Consider the following 15,623-nt stretch of genomic DNA (forward strand, 5'->3'; position numbering starts at 1 on the left):
TCCAAGCCCAGCGTCTAATTAGAGGAGTAGGAAGTAAAACAGAGAGGTAAAATGGATCCAGGCTTTTTACTTCCTGCCTCCACCTTTCAACCCTCAGATTTCTTGCTTTGGTATTAGAAGAGTGAGGAGGAAAATCGGGAGGTACAGCTCACACACTATCCTCCCCTCTACCTCTCCTACTAACCCAGCAAGAAATCTGTGCTGGAATGGAAGAGCTGAGAGGAGTCACCTTTTCTGACCTCTAGTCAAACCTCAAGCAAGGACACAGTAAGGGGCGGTTCTGAATTGGGCCATAAATAGATATAAAGATACTTGAGCTATGCCAAGTACCGGCCCATCTTAGCTTCCAGGCCTGTAATAGGGAAGAACACATGAAACACCAAAATTGCTAGGTTCATTCCTTTATGTGCGTCCCAGTTCCAGGCCCTTTTTGCCCACATTTTCCTCCAAAATGTTTGCAGGCAGTGTTTGGCTTTTATTGGATGCATTTTTACAATACCACTCCTCACAACTCACAATGGGTCCCTACATAGTGAATCTTCTCCTCTGTCCTTCCAAATGCATCCAGCATATTGATGCCAGATGCATCTATATCATGCAGATCAGAAACAAACATATTCACCTTGGTCAGGAAGTGGCAGGATGCCCATTTCCTATTCGATAGACACAGGGGACTTTCTGCCAGCTGGCAGCTAGCATTAATGTTTGCTAACCAGGAAGTGGTAATTACAGGTGTGTTAGTGGCTTAACACAAAAGGATGAGTCCCCTTGCAGAATGTGATGAGGTATCTCAAGTTTCCCATATCTTGCAGATATTAATTGGCCTTGGACTGAATTAGGCCCCCCTGATGGTTTGGGGCCCTCTGAAGGGATGCCCTCTCCCTCAGCAGAGGCCTGCATTACCCTTGAGAACTGGCAATTATAATTATGCTGATTGAGAACTGACAGTAAAGTACCTAGTTACCTAATAACAGAATTTCATAGGTTAACAGGAGTTGAAAGAAATAACCAAATAGAACTGGCAATGATGTGATTTAGTGGAGAGCAAGAGGTCAGGACAGAGGAATGAAAACCCTGTAAAACAGTGAGGGGAGATTAGAAGGAGCATTGTTTATATGCAGGTATGTGTTGGGTCCTGTGTGTGCATGAACACTTCTTTGCTATCCCTATACTCAGGAGACACAGGGAAAGACACACCTGGAACTGTTTACTAGTGACATGTTCATTTGCTAAGAAGGCATAAGAAATATAGGGCCACATGTATCATGCATTTTCCCCGGTTGCAAACGGCCCGATTCGCAGGATCATTCCCAAATTGCAATTCCGCAACATGTTACCGAATCGCAATTTGGAATAGCGAACACATATCGATTTAGTATTTGGAAGGGGAATGTTAACTGATGTAATAGGTGGGTTAATAAGCATGACGAAGGTGTAAGCTATAGTTACTTTAGGGAATGTGTTGTAGTTCCTTGAGATAATTATAACAGGTGGATTTTGTTTTTTTTGTTTGTTTAAAACAGCATGTTTAAACCGACATTTTCACTTACCTATAACGTTCATTTAACCTTAACTATACAGGAGAGCAGGCTGAAGTTAGTTGACTAAATTATTACCTCCAAATTTCATAATTTTTTTAGGTTTTTTATCATTACTTGTCGCATTTCATCATCTAACTATAATGTCACTTTAATCTTTATGTATTTTCAGGGGCAAGAGAGAGAGAGAGAGAATACATAACGCACAACCTTATCTATTTGTGTGGATGTATGATGATGAGCATGTTGGTGTATCATGGAGATGGTGTTCAAGTATGCTGATAGATCTTATAGGGTATGATGGTGTTGTTGTGCTAAAATATGTTGTTTTATGAGTAGTCATATGATGTTAGTTGGGTTGACATATGATGTTCAATTTGTGGGCACCTGCACCTCTAAAGCCCCTCTTTTTGTGGCATGGCCTCTGCACATTGGCCAGTCTGCTTCGTACAGAAGGATCTCTCCCACTGTCTCAGTCTCCATATCCACTGCCATCTTCTATTAGGTTTCAGTTACCTACCAATCTAATACAGTAAACAATTAGCCTAGTCCTCCTAATGAGGCACACAATAAGACACCTGCAGAGGTGAGAAAAACAAGACACTGGCAAGGCATTTAATAAAATGAAGTTCCTGTTACATGTTAGGCTAACTTTGCATTAAAATGACTTCCAAACAAGTACAGTTATCATGAGTAAATATATTGATTACATTTCGAGTGTATGTGTTGCTTTTACTAAAAATAAACATAGCCACCCACTGTTAATTAAGTATTATAATGCTCACAGATTGATGTGATTTTCGAATAACAAGAATATATAGCGTGCAAGTGCATAAAGCACTAAAATTGCACTGGACCAGTAACATATAATACGTGTTTTGTTATATTCCATATAGGTACCCCTATTTCACTTCAGGTAATGGGGTTGACTTCATCCTAGAGGGATTCTTGGTTTAACACTTACACACATGCTAGGTACACTCAGGTACATCAACTTAGGATTGCATTGTAGGAGTATGCATTTAATTGTCATGTATTTTAAATACTTGCCTGTACTCATGGTTATAGCACAATGGTAGGAATCTACCATAATTTTACTTTCTTAGTGCTTCCAATAATTTATATCTGTTTCTGTCCAGTGGTTGTTTCAGCACACCTATTTTACACTAGAATAACGACTGTTCAATAAATGCTTATTAAAAAACGCCCCTACTGTTTATTTTGTGTATCTCTCTGAGATAAGTGAGCACTAGTGACTGAACGAAAAGTATTACACCGTTTCTGCTGTCCTGAGGGATCAGGGTTGTCATGTTCGATAGTTGCCAAGAACTATTCCCTCCTTGGTAAGAGGAGTTTCTAGTGGCATTGTGAGCTGGCTGGTACACAGGACAACATACCCGGTTGGGGGTGTCTAGACTCAGTCTAACACCAATCCTACAGTGTATGCTGTCTAAACGTGCAGATCCTATATAGGTTTTATAGGAGCTACACAACAGTTTCTCTCATGTAATCTTTAATATTGTATGTTTATTTTGGTGAGGTTATCATGAACACAGTAAGTGAAATAGTGCACTACACTATTCGACTGTAGTAAAAACTAAAGAAAAGTTCTTATTTGTGTAGTCAAGAACATAGGATTTTATATAAAAACAGGCTTTGTTTTGTTAAAACGTGTATTCTGTCTGTATAATTCAGATACTTTGGAGGCTGCTAACAGGAAGGCAAACAAACAATCAAATGTTGTTGCAATTATAATCTTCAGGTTTTGCTTAGATTTCGTGAATGGACTGCTATTCAAAAAACAATTTAAAATAGGTTAGACTAATATTTTTTAAGCTGTTGTTGCAATGTTCAGATAACATAGGACGCTGATTTTGTATAGAACGATTATGTTTTGCTCAGCTTTCATGATGATGTTTCTGAACCTCTCTGGATTGTTTTGGGGCAGTCAGTATCTATATGCACTGCCATCCTTAAAGAGCAATTAGCTAGAGGGAAGGAAATCAGACCGTATCTAGATCTCTCATTGGATGAAACTTGTATTTTATAAATATTATCCCATATCTTCAAAACAATAGCCTCTACCTGTGAAATATGGACCATTCTTTTGGTAATACATCAGTTGAAAAGGAATTAAAATGATTCAAAATGACAATCAAAGTGAGATGCTAATATCAACATCTTAGTAATGCATGTATGATTCATTTCATAGTGTGTACAGTGTGACATTTCTGATTATTATTGAATAGGACAAGCTAACAATAAATGAATACATTTCTAAAACAAATATAGAAGATTGTTGAATAATACAAAATGTCATTTTTTCATAATACCATTTTCTAAAATATTGCCAAAAAGATTACCTACTTTGTAATTTTACTTTTTAGCGGTACACCATGGACAAATGAGTCTGAGTTTACTCTGGTTTTCATCTGTTTCAGATATTATCCCCATTGACCAGAGGCTTGTTCCACAAAGGTATATCTGAAAGTGGGGTTGCATTGCTTCCAGAATTGATCAACAGCAATACGGATACAACCACCTACGTAAATAACGTAAGTGCTTAGTTTAATTGGTTGATTATGCATAACCGCAAGCCTGGATAAGTTATCTGTTTGCCATCTGGGTTGCAACCTAGCAATTCTTATAGAGTTTTGCACAAACAAATTAAGCTCTGCAATAGTTTCTCTGATTTGAATAAGTATTAAGATATTATTGAGATGGTTGTTCAAATTAGAATACTGTATTATAGGTAAACATTGGAGTTAAAGGCCTACAAAAAAGTGTTTTACAAAATATGCTAAACATGTGTTCGCATTAACACAACAGCTTTTAGGTAATTATTTTTCCAAGTCCAAGACTATTTCCCAAGGTATGGGTTTATGTTTCTTAACCACCACTGTCAAAGAACCAAACATAACACTAATAGTTTTAAAAAAACACTTGGTGTTAGTGTATGTGTAGCATGGTGCAATCTGTAATTAGGTCTGGGTTTTGACTCCGAGCTATCACCCGACCTATTGTTTCTACTATACTTAGAGTGGATTCTACCCACCCCTTTTTCTTACCAGCCTCTTTTGGCCATAGGCTTGAGACTTTGTCAGTCACAGCTTTTCTCATTTCAGAGGACTGTCAGAAGAGGAGAGTGGCCAGGGATAAAAGCCAGAGGCCCAATATTTTTAAGACTCCATACGGCCACTTTTAAATCTTTTCACATATCACAAAAGAAGGCTTAGCTTACTTTTGTGATATATTCCCAATAAGACATACGCCCTTAATTGCAATAGGTGTCACCATGAAATTTAGAAGGGTTCTGCATCATATTTGGTTCCTGAGCTTCTCAAAAACTTATGACAAGAAGAATAATCAAAGGATAGTAATGAGTAAGATGCATTCCAGTTGTTCGGGGCATATTAGTGGAACCAAGAAACATATAAAACAATTAATTAAGCAAAGTCCTTGAAAAAGGAGAGGACATAGATTCAATTTACAAAAAAGGGGGGTGCCAGACACCATGTTTTCTCTCTCTCTCTGATTCATATTATTTTTTGAATTACTTAGAAACAGGTGCTTACAGCATCTAACGAAAACGGGAGCAACATCCAGAGTGCCCACATTATGTTTTACTCCAAGCCTTGCAAAAATATCTAATCAGAGGAATACTTAATGGCGGAGAGAGACAATGAGAAAAACATTTGCTCAAAATGGGAGCCAAGGATGATACTGAAACAGCCCTCGAAGGATAGATTCAGCTACCACTTCCTAAAGTAGCCAGCATGATTAAAGAGCTGAATACCTTGAGATCTATTTCCAACTTCAGAATGAAAAGTGAGAGTATCCGTAACAGTCAACGTAGATCAGGCATGCGTCCAGCAGTCTTTGGTTAAAATTCCAATGAAAAGAGTTGAAAAATGAATGGTGAGCAACAACATTCCAAAAATTGATAAGGAAAAAAAGCATGTGAGTAGACACTGCCCTCCACTGCTTATACTACAGTGAAATGTGGTATGTTTACAGTGTATGAAGAAACAGGAAATATTTTAAAGAACATCAACAGAAGAGCTAAGAAGTGTTAACTACCTAATAACCTTTGTAGATTACCTATCCATATATCCTTGCAATAAACTATATATAGAGAGCACCATATAACTTCTCATGAACTGCATTTGCGAAAATCACAAAGGCAACCAAACGTACTGCCATCAGATAACCCCTATGAGGAGTTCTGTTAGAAATGGGATTTCTGGTTGGTTAGGGCTTGCGCCAAAGCCAGGCAGAAACCACCACTCTAGTCAGGGCCGGGGAGTTACACGCCAAAGATAACCCCTGCTCACCCCCTTGGTAGCTTGGCACGAGCAGTCAGGCTTATCCCGGAGGCAATGTGTAAAGCGTTTGCGCGCGCACACAGCAACAACACCCTAGGCCCACCACAAAAGAAACTCCACACAAGGTTATATATAAAAATAGCCTTTGTATTATACCAAAACACATTAGATAATATTCACACAATTTACACTGTGCCAACTGGCACTGGGCGGAATTTACAGGGGACTATTTACACAAGACAGGGCCACATGGACCACTTGTCAGAATCATCACAAATCACCAAATTGTAAATGTAGAAATGTAGAACAAATAATAAATGTAGCGCACAACCAGTAACCACTGGTAAAAGGTAAGTACACCCTACGCAATCCTAAACACCTTAGGCATATCACGCAAGGAACCATGAACACACTAGCATAACCTATACTAGGAAAACAGTCTCCTACACATGGACACAATTAGGAATAAAAAAATAAGCATACAGGCAATACACATGGCGCAAAAGTACACATGTAAAAATAACCATGTACCCTAGATGAGGGCACGACACAGAAAGACTGTCCCCAGGCCAACTTGGCCTCTCAGGGGCTCAAACGCCCTTTGTCCAAAGTGTCAGGGCTGGGCTGCACACGCAGCCAAGGCAGAAGGCGCAAAGAATCAGGCCTAAACGTTGCAGTGCCCACTAAGTGCTGGGCAGCTGGGAATCAGATAAGGCCGGGCACCACTCTGCCTTTAGGTCAAATATGCAGCGCGTTGGGGCCACACGGGGCTCCGTAAATAATCATGCCCCCACGGAGCGCACCGGCTCCTGAAATACTCCTGCGCCAATTAGGAGGGACAACAAAAAGAAAGAAATTGTCTCAAACGTTGGAGCCACACAGGCTCTGGAATAATAATGCCCCAGACGTTGGAGCCTCTCTGGGCTCTAGAATAATAATGTCCCCGCTGGGGCGGCCCGCTATTAGACGGGGCCGCCCAAGAACTCTACACACAGTGCCTTCACTGGGCTGTTACAGGGACTCCTGGAAAGGATGGTGCCCCTGTTGCAGCTGCCCTCTCGTAGGAGCGGCCCTCTGCCATGCGGGGCCGCTCAGACTGTGTGCCTTGCACAGGCACCGACACCAAGGACCACCACGCTGCTGAGCCCCACTCACCGGCTCTCTGCTGCGTCGTCTCCACTCTCTCCGCGGCTCTTCTTGGTCGCTGGAGCGCGGGGTAGACTCCCGTCCGCTCCCTTTCTCCGTACTGCTGGGCTCCTTCCTCCGTACGGGAGCCCTGAGGGTGGGTCGCCAGTGCGGGGTAGGCTCCCGCCTGGCTTTCACTAGCACTTCCTTTAGGCGGCAACTTTTCTCTTTTCGGCGCGGGGCTTCCCTCAACCGCACGGGAGCCCCGTGCAGATCCACCTCTCTGGCGCCCTTCCAGCCCGGTGGCAGGCCCCGCCCCCGTCATGGGCAGGATTGCCTGACTTCTGGTTTTGTCGCAAGGGCCGAGGCGGTGATTCTGGTTTTCTATCTGGGCAATGCGGGGTAGGTTCCCGCCTTACAATGTTAACAAAATATAGAATGGGGTGGGCACCCGCTGGAGACAATTAAAAACGAGCGCTGGGTGGGCACCTGCTAAGTATAATTAATACCGATCCCACAAGAACAGCGGTAAGAGGCGGGGTGGGCACCCGCCTTAGAAGCAATGAATAATGCGGGGAAATCTCCACGACGGGGATTCCCTGACACAGATGATTGCAGCTTCGTGCTGCTGTTGGAAATCCCCGTGCTGCTCCTTGTTGGCGTAAACAAACTAGCGCGCTCACCAGAAAATAAATGTATGTCGCTCCCCAGGCTCTAAGCACAAAGTCCAGTGGATGGACAAGTGGAGAGCTTCTCCTAATACAAGGCAAAGTCCAGGGAAAGTCGTTAGGAAGGCAGGGGGGCAAGGGCTGGGCCCAGGGGCCAGCTCACAGGGCCCTCCATGCAGGGAGGCAGTCCCCAGTGGCGGTCCTCCCGGCGCCCAGCAGCAGCAGCAGGCCCCCCCTTCAGTTAGGATCAGCAGAACACTTTACATGGGGTCACAGCCCCTTTTTATACACAGGTTTCCTTTGTCTCAAGGTGCAGGGAAGGGCCGAACCAGATGCAACTGGTTCCTGAGCACTTTGTTTTGCTCAGCCCCTCTCCCTATTCACAGAACAGGCCAGGGTCATCAGTCGCACCACAGGGGGCGGAGCCAGCATTGTGTGGGGAAAGCCCAGCCCTATTCAGGTCCCAGGTGTACTCCTCCCACCCATCAACATGCAGATCTCTCCACTCACCACTGGGGCAGACCCATACTGACTCCTGGAGCCAGTCACACCAGCCAATCACAAGCCAGACAGTCACTTCACATTTATGCCAGCGTCTAGAAGTGGTATTTCTACACCAGCCACAGTAACGCCGTACACATCATCGTGCAGCATTCACTCTCACGAGTTCGCACATACCAAACTCGACCCTGCACTCCCCACGCATCAGGAACTACCATGGACACACACATTCCCCATGCATTCCTATGGGAGGGAAGGTCAGTCTCACTCAATGTAGCACAGAGCGCACGCACTTTACACTGGGACACAGTGTTAAAGTGCCTAGAGGCCTAAAACCACTTACACGACATAGGGAAAAAGCTAGGATAATCGTAAAAAGTTTAGGGGTGAACCTGCCAGAAGGGCCAAGTCCAGCAAGTTCCAACGTTTAAGGTGTGTTGTCCCTCTCTGCTGTCTGTATGTGATTAAGGGTCGTGGAACAGATCTCACATGTGACAGTGAATAGTAAACTTACCTCCACCACTTCTAAAACTGTAACCTGTGGTTTTAGACAGCATGTGCCCTTGACAGCTATGTTGCAGACGATGTCTCCTGCTACTGAACTCTACTATTTCCATTGTATATATGTTAAACTCGCCTGCTCTTTGGTAAAGGTAGATTTCAGTTACTCTGCATTCTTCCACCATGTTCTTATAGTTCTTACATGCTGACCATTCTTTTTGTGGCCTATAACCAAAGGAGATAACCACAAGGATGACTCCACTTGCTCAATAACTTCATCCTCACACTTTTTAAAGCGCATCTGCTAAGTCTTCCCACACACTGAATAGTATATTCTGTAACTTGCATTTGATTGGGCTAGTATCTCCTTGAACACCAGCCTTGTGTTTGAACCCTTTAATCATGGCCATTATTGCCCCCAAATCAGCCAATACATTTAGAGGTTTTCCATCAACAGTGATGTTCTCATATGGGTAAATGCAATCTAATTTGTCCCCTTGAACCACCAAAACTACATCCCTTCAAAAACTTTTCTCATCTTCTGACCCTTCACTAAACTCCCTCTCTGGGACCAAAATGACTTCCTCCTTATTAGACTGACACACCTTATCAAAGTGTCCTAACTTCCAGCAGATTCCACTGCTGACATTTTTCGCTGGACAAGGACTACCATTAGTGTATTATTGGAAAAATGACACACCTTATCAAAGTGTCCTAACTTCCAGCAGATTCCACTGCTGACATTTTTCGCTGGACAAGGACTACCATTAGTGTATTATTGGAAAAATCACACTGAAAACAAATGTTTTGTTTGCCTGAAAACAGATAAGGGTTCTACCCGTTTTATTTTTCACCCTTTTCCTGTTCTGAAAAACCCTGCGTGATATTGCATGACTCTTTTAGTGCAACAGTCCGTCATTGCTTCTTGCATGTCAGCTCTTTACAAGACTTCTGGGACCACTCAATACTTTTTACTTTATCAATTGTTTCAGAAAGAGTGGGATACTTTAGTGTCAACAATGTTTAATGTACTTTTTTATCCCAACACCTAACAACAATCTGGTCCTGTATCAACTGAGTAGTAAAACACTTGAACTCACAATCAGCTGCAAGAATACATATGCTACATAAGAGTCAATAGACTCCTCCTGACACTGTTCTCTTGTAAAAAACGATTGACGTCTAACAATAAGACTAAGTTGAACATCAAAATGTTTTTCTAACATCATCACCACTAATTAGAATTCCTCAATATCTTCTTCACGTAACTCAAATGACGGCAAATGTCCACAAATGGATTGTCCTTTAAAACCCAAATTGTGTTCCAAAATAAATCTCTTCCTCCCAGGACAGTACCTGTTTTCATCCATAGCTCCAACATACTTGGTAAATGCCCTAAACCATGTCTTCCACGGTATAGGGGGATCCACATGTGTTTGTAGAAATGGAGGTGGTGCACTTTTACCTTGTATGTTGGAACAGTCAGGGTCAGTGGAGACCACTTAATTGTGTGCACGTCACAAAACACCACCACACTACTAAGCACACAGCCAAACTGCTGTGCACACACCATGTTTGTGCATATGTATCAGTGTTGGCGTAATAGAATGACAGATTGTGAACACATCACAGGTAACAAAGCCTTATGAGTGTCAAAAGTGTGCGTATCACAGTTAAAGCAAAACATATGTCACGCAGGATGTGTGCATGTCACAGCTGATGAACTTCACTTGATTGTGCTCCGCAAACTTCACTTGAATGTGCCTTTACTGAAGAACACTGGCCCCAGCTTAGATGAGTAGTCTAGCACCCTCCGATGTTAAAGTAAACACATGTTGCTAGCGCCGGCTTGAACATGTAACCTAGCAACCTCCTGCGCTCAACTTGAACTCTCGCGCAATAACTACAATCCATGCTGGTTTGAAGTGTAAAAGGCCATTTATTAGGACATGGTTATCAAAACTCCCAACTTTTATTAAACATAACAATCCAAATCTTATAACTTTAATCCACAATAACCATCCCCCTCATCCATTCTCCATCCGTTTCTCGACTCTCACTCTTCCCATTCCTGCTGTAAAATTTCCTTACATCCCTTTTCACCTTCACAACTATCTTCTGCATCCTCTCTTGCCTTTCTTCGTCTGCACCTTGCATCCTGTGCTCCCCCTACTACACCTGGGTATCTCTCCCCCCAGAGGGGTGGCTCCGCTGGTCTGTGACTCACCACCCCTCCAAAGATCCACGACCCTGGAGCCGTATAACCTGTTCTAAACTGGCACGCATAACTCTCACCCCCCTTTGCCCTATAACAGTAGGGTGGGCGGGTGGATTACAAAAACTCTTCCCTTTACCCACCTATCCCAGTGGTGTGAGGTGCAAAGAAAGAGGCTGGAACCTCCCTCCCGGCACCTTTTAAGTGCACCACCGGCCCGTCCCTAACCCCACCCCTTGACCTCCCACCACCCACCATGTCCTTCGGCTGCGCAAGTAACCCGGGTGAAGACTGGTCTGGGACCCTGCTTCCCCCTCGGCCTGCATTCCAACGTTGTGACATGGAAAGCATCAGGCGCACTTCAAAATGGCGCCTGCAGTAAAAACACAGCAGCTTCAGAATGCTTGTGCTAAATCGCGATGAACACTCATGCAGGATCACGCTCGTTCATGGCCAAACCTGAGGAGGTCTTCCCCCTGTTTTTTTCTTAACGCCGCCCGACCCAGCCGTCCTATGAATGCACCCCAGAGCCCAGGGGGTGTTGTGTAATATATTTAAAGTAAGCAATATGGTTCAGCTACAGCGCTGTGCACTGGCCTGTTTTCCATATGATCTATACTGCATATTTTCTACCTTCAATTACTTGGATTCTAGGATTGTGGTGTAATATTTGTTGCCAAAATTGTGGTAGCCTCTCCCAATACAGGTCAGGAAACCATTGCGGATTGAAGAGGTTTCATCGGTAGAACCACAACCCTTGGGAGTCCCAGGATTACTGCCAACACATAGACCCTTAAATACAAACCTCCCCAAACATTCTACATTCTTTACAAGAATGTTGGTATGTCATGGTATGACATATCATGATATCACCACACACTTTTGGCCTGTAGCCTATTAGAATGGTTAAGAAATGTTGAGGGAGTCACAATATATAAACACTGACTGGAAATGCCAATAGGTCCGGCTTTGAAGGAAAGTTGTATGGTAATGCCAAGCATTGCAATGAGCTGGCATTTGAATGTGTAAACATTTGTGTGGAGCAAAGCAGTGTAGAATAAGATTGGTGTAGGATAAATGGTCAGGTGACAGTTGCATTGTGAAGCCGGACTTAAACTTACATGTAGGTTAGGAACTGCCTACCTTCCATCTTCCATACTTAAGGAGATTTGTGATGCCACCCTTACTGAGACCCCAGTGGGTGTCTTAGTAACTGCCAAAGTCTAACACAACAACTGATCCTAAATGTCACGGCCACCTTGGATCAATATTATCTCCAGCATATTTAATTACATGAAATCTAATGCTGAGGATTTCAAGTTCTAGTGAAGGATACCATTTTTCACAATCTTTGCATTGAAATTAATCTGATACAATGGGGACACTGTCCGTTTAAAAGGAACACTATGCTCCGGCTACTTTATAAACATCGCCGGGACCAAGAGAGCACCACTAACCCTACAATGGAAGATCCTTGATGAGAGCTGACGCTGCTTTTCTGCTCCTGCACGCAGCTCCTTTGTGCTCTTGCACATTTGCACATTTGTTTTTAAAAACTTGACAATTGAAATTGTTTTTGCATATTCGTTTTATTCTGGTAAAATTGCTGCCATTTTATCTTAAATTGTGGGGGAATTGAATCGGGGGGGTTGGCTTTTGCTGGAAACAAGCGGGCTTTTACCAGGGGTTGATTGGTGCTGACGACTCCCTCGAGCTGCCATTTTTCCTCCTGTGAGCGGTCTAGACGCTCTGGAGGCTTTAAAAAAGGATGCTGCGCTAGCGCGCGCGATCCTTGTTGAGGGCTGACGCTGCTTTTCTGCTCCTGCACGCAGCTCCTTTGCACTTTTGCACATTTGCACATTTGTTTATAAAAACTTGACAATTGAAATTGTTTTTGTGCATTCGTTTTAGTCTTGTAAAATTGCCGCCATTTTATCTTACATTGTGGGGAATTGAATAGGGGGGTTGGCTTTTACTGGAAACAAGCGGGGCTTTTACCGGGGGTTGATTGGTGCTCACGACTCCCTCGAGCCGCCATTTTTCCTCCTGTGAGCGGTCTAGACGCTCTGGAGGCTTTAAAAAAGGACGCTGTGCTAGCTCGCAGCGGACGCGCGCAGCGGGCGCGCCTAAGGCAAGCCCGTCTGCACCCGTCAGCGTCCCGACGGCGTCCGGAGCAGGGAATGCTGCTCTCTCTTCAGGAAACAATGAAGGTAAGGGTATCACAACGCTGAAATATAGTAAAAATTGCCTGAAAATGATACGAAATCAATCACTTTGTTGTGCTCCCATGAAATTAGCAGTTGCATCGGACAAACTGTTTTGTAACGTTTGCAACTGGAAGGCAGCTCCTTTAGATGTTAAAGGATGGACTGTTGAAGGAAATTACCATAATCCCAGGACACATTCTCCGCTAAGTAACACGACCAGAGAAAAACTTAAAGCCTTTCTCATTAATGCTAGGTCTATGAAGAAGCATGAATTTCAATTTTACGATCTCCTTGTGGAAGCCAAGCCGGATCTTTTATTTATCACCAAAACTTGGCTTCACGAAGGATCTAATCCCACTCTTGCGAATGCTATACCACCTGACTATAAGATCATTAGGAAAGATAGAATTGGAAATAGAAGCGAGGGGGTAGCTATTATATATAAGAATTCTCTGCTGTGTTCAGCTATTCCTGTGAATGATCTTGAAGGAGCTGAGGGTTTAGGATTCCATCTGTCTATCTCTGCCCACCAGTCAGTTGCGGGGATGGTCATATAGAGACCGCCAGGACCGGTAGGATGCTTCCTAGAGTCAATCGGCCATGCTACAGCATCTATTGCCACCAGATATAATCAATGCATGGTCCTTGGTAATTTTAACCTGCATTTTGACAAAAAAGAAGATCTTGAGGTGAAGAAGCTATGCGAATTTCTAAATATTTTCAGTATGGCTCCGCATGTGAGTACTCCTACTCATGATAAAGGTCATATTTTAGACCAGATTTTCTCCACACACAATACTGACCTAGATAACCCTCAACCTATTGTTTGGTCTGACCATTTCTTGCTCACTTTCTGGCTGAAAAAAGAGCGTAACATGACCCGGACTCAGAGTACCAGACAAAAGAAGGAAGTCAGATCTTTTAAGTTAATTACACCTGACTCTCTGGCAGAAATACTAAGCTATTATCCGATCACTGTGGAAGGGCCTTTAGAGGATGCAGCACTTGCTTTAGAAAGCTGGCTGCATGAATGGACATTATACCTTGCCCCTCCTAAGGTGCATAGGGCCACTCAGGGAAATCCCTCGGCTCCTTGGTTCTCCGAGGCGCTGAAGAAGAGCAAAAGTACCTGTAAATGCCTTGAGCGCTTATGGAGGAAAAGTTATGATCCTCTGAACAAACTCAATTACAAACAGGCACTTAAAACACATTATTCGAAAGTTCGTGATGAGAAAAAAAGGTTTGTGGCTAAAAAAATTGATTCTGCCAGTAACTGCAGTAAGGAATTATTTAAGATTGTGAAAAATGTTGCCTCCCCTAATGTCACCCAGAGTCTTTTTACCACCACTCTTGAATGGACTAATCAGATTGCAAAGTTTTTTTATGACAAGATAAAGTCCATCCAAGACACATTTGATGTATCCATCTGTACGAGTCTGGCTGTTGTTCCGGACTCTATAGACCTTTTTAGGGCAGAATCACTGCTGGAGTTTCCGCCTATCTCCTTGGATACCTCACTCACCATCTTGAGGGCGCTTAAATTGGGGTCGCCTACAGACCCTTGCCCTGCAAAAATAGTAGCTTCTGTCGCCGAGGTTTTAAATCCCGCTGCTAACCAAGTTTTGAATCTTTCTTTGGTCAATGGTAAAGTTCCAGTAAGGTGGAAACAGGGTAAAATCCTCCCTCTTCTGAAGAAACCTTCAGCTGACCCAGCCGTAGTTAGCAACTATAGGCCCATAACACTGCTTCCTTTTTTTGCCAAGGCGTTAACTGAATTCACATACTTCTCTATTACTAACTTCATTGAAGCCACTAATGCCCTCCATCCCAGTCAATCGGGTTTTAGAGCTAATTATAGCACTGAAACAGCCCTATTGGAAATCACAGAAAGCATTAAAGTCACCCTTGATAGAGGAGGAAAGGCAGTTTTATACTGCTGGATCTCTCTGCAGCTTTTGATACCGTGCCCCATGACCCACGACCCCACGTGCCCCACGACCATCTCCTTCAGAGACTCAGGGAATGTGGTCTTGGGGGAACGGTTCTTAGCTGGTTCGCCTCCTTCTTGAATGACAAGCAATCTGTCTGGAGCCCACCGTTTTCAGCGGACATCCATTCACTGAATGTCAGAGTGCCTCAGGGCTCAGTTCTGAGCCCGACTCTTTTTAATATCTATATGGCCCCTCCAGCTCCACTTGCGGAAAAATTTGGGGCCAAGATTATAACCTACGCAGATGACTCACAACTTTTGTTTACATACGGAAAGGATGAACCTTTTAACGAAAGTGAAATTAACCAATGTTTGTCCAATATTTTTGACTGGTTTCGCCAGAACAAACTCTCTTGTAATTCCGCCAAAACCGAAATTATCTTTTTTGGTCATACACCCAGTCATGAATGGCGGAATTGGTGGTCTCAGGACCAACCTTCACCCCCTAGCCCTGTTACCACTGTGAAAAATCTTGGAGTCTTACTAGATTCTGATCTCTCTCTGAAGTCGCAGGTTCAATCGGTGACTGGCATGTGCTTTAGGCTCCTAAAAA

The 15,623-nt window shown here is 43.4% G+C and overlaps 1 protein-coding gene across 1 annotated transcript in view; it reads left to right on the forward strand.

The window, feature by feature from the left end:
- Positions 1–15,623, forward strand: part of LOC146776058 (cocaine esterase-like) — a 605,874-nt gene that overhangs the window by 401,150 nt on the left and 189,101 nt on the right. Inside the window, exon 7 of the mRNA XM_085638256.1 lies at positions 3,980–4,093. Within this exon, the coding sequence (XP_085494382.1) occupies positions 3,980–4,093 (114 nt within the window). The remainder of the gene's footprint in view (positions 1–3,979; positions 4,094–15,623) is intronic.

The sequence above is a fragment of the Triturus cristatus genome, chromosome 12 (genome assembly GCF_964204655.1).
Source record: "Triturus cristatus chromosome 12, aTriCri1.1, whole genome shotgun sequence".
Classification (NCBI taxonomy): Eukaryota; Metazoa; Chordata; class Amphibia; order Caudata; family Salamandridae; genus Triturus; species Triturus cristatus.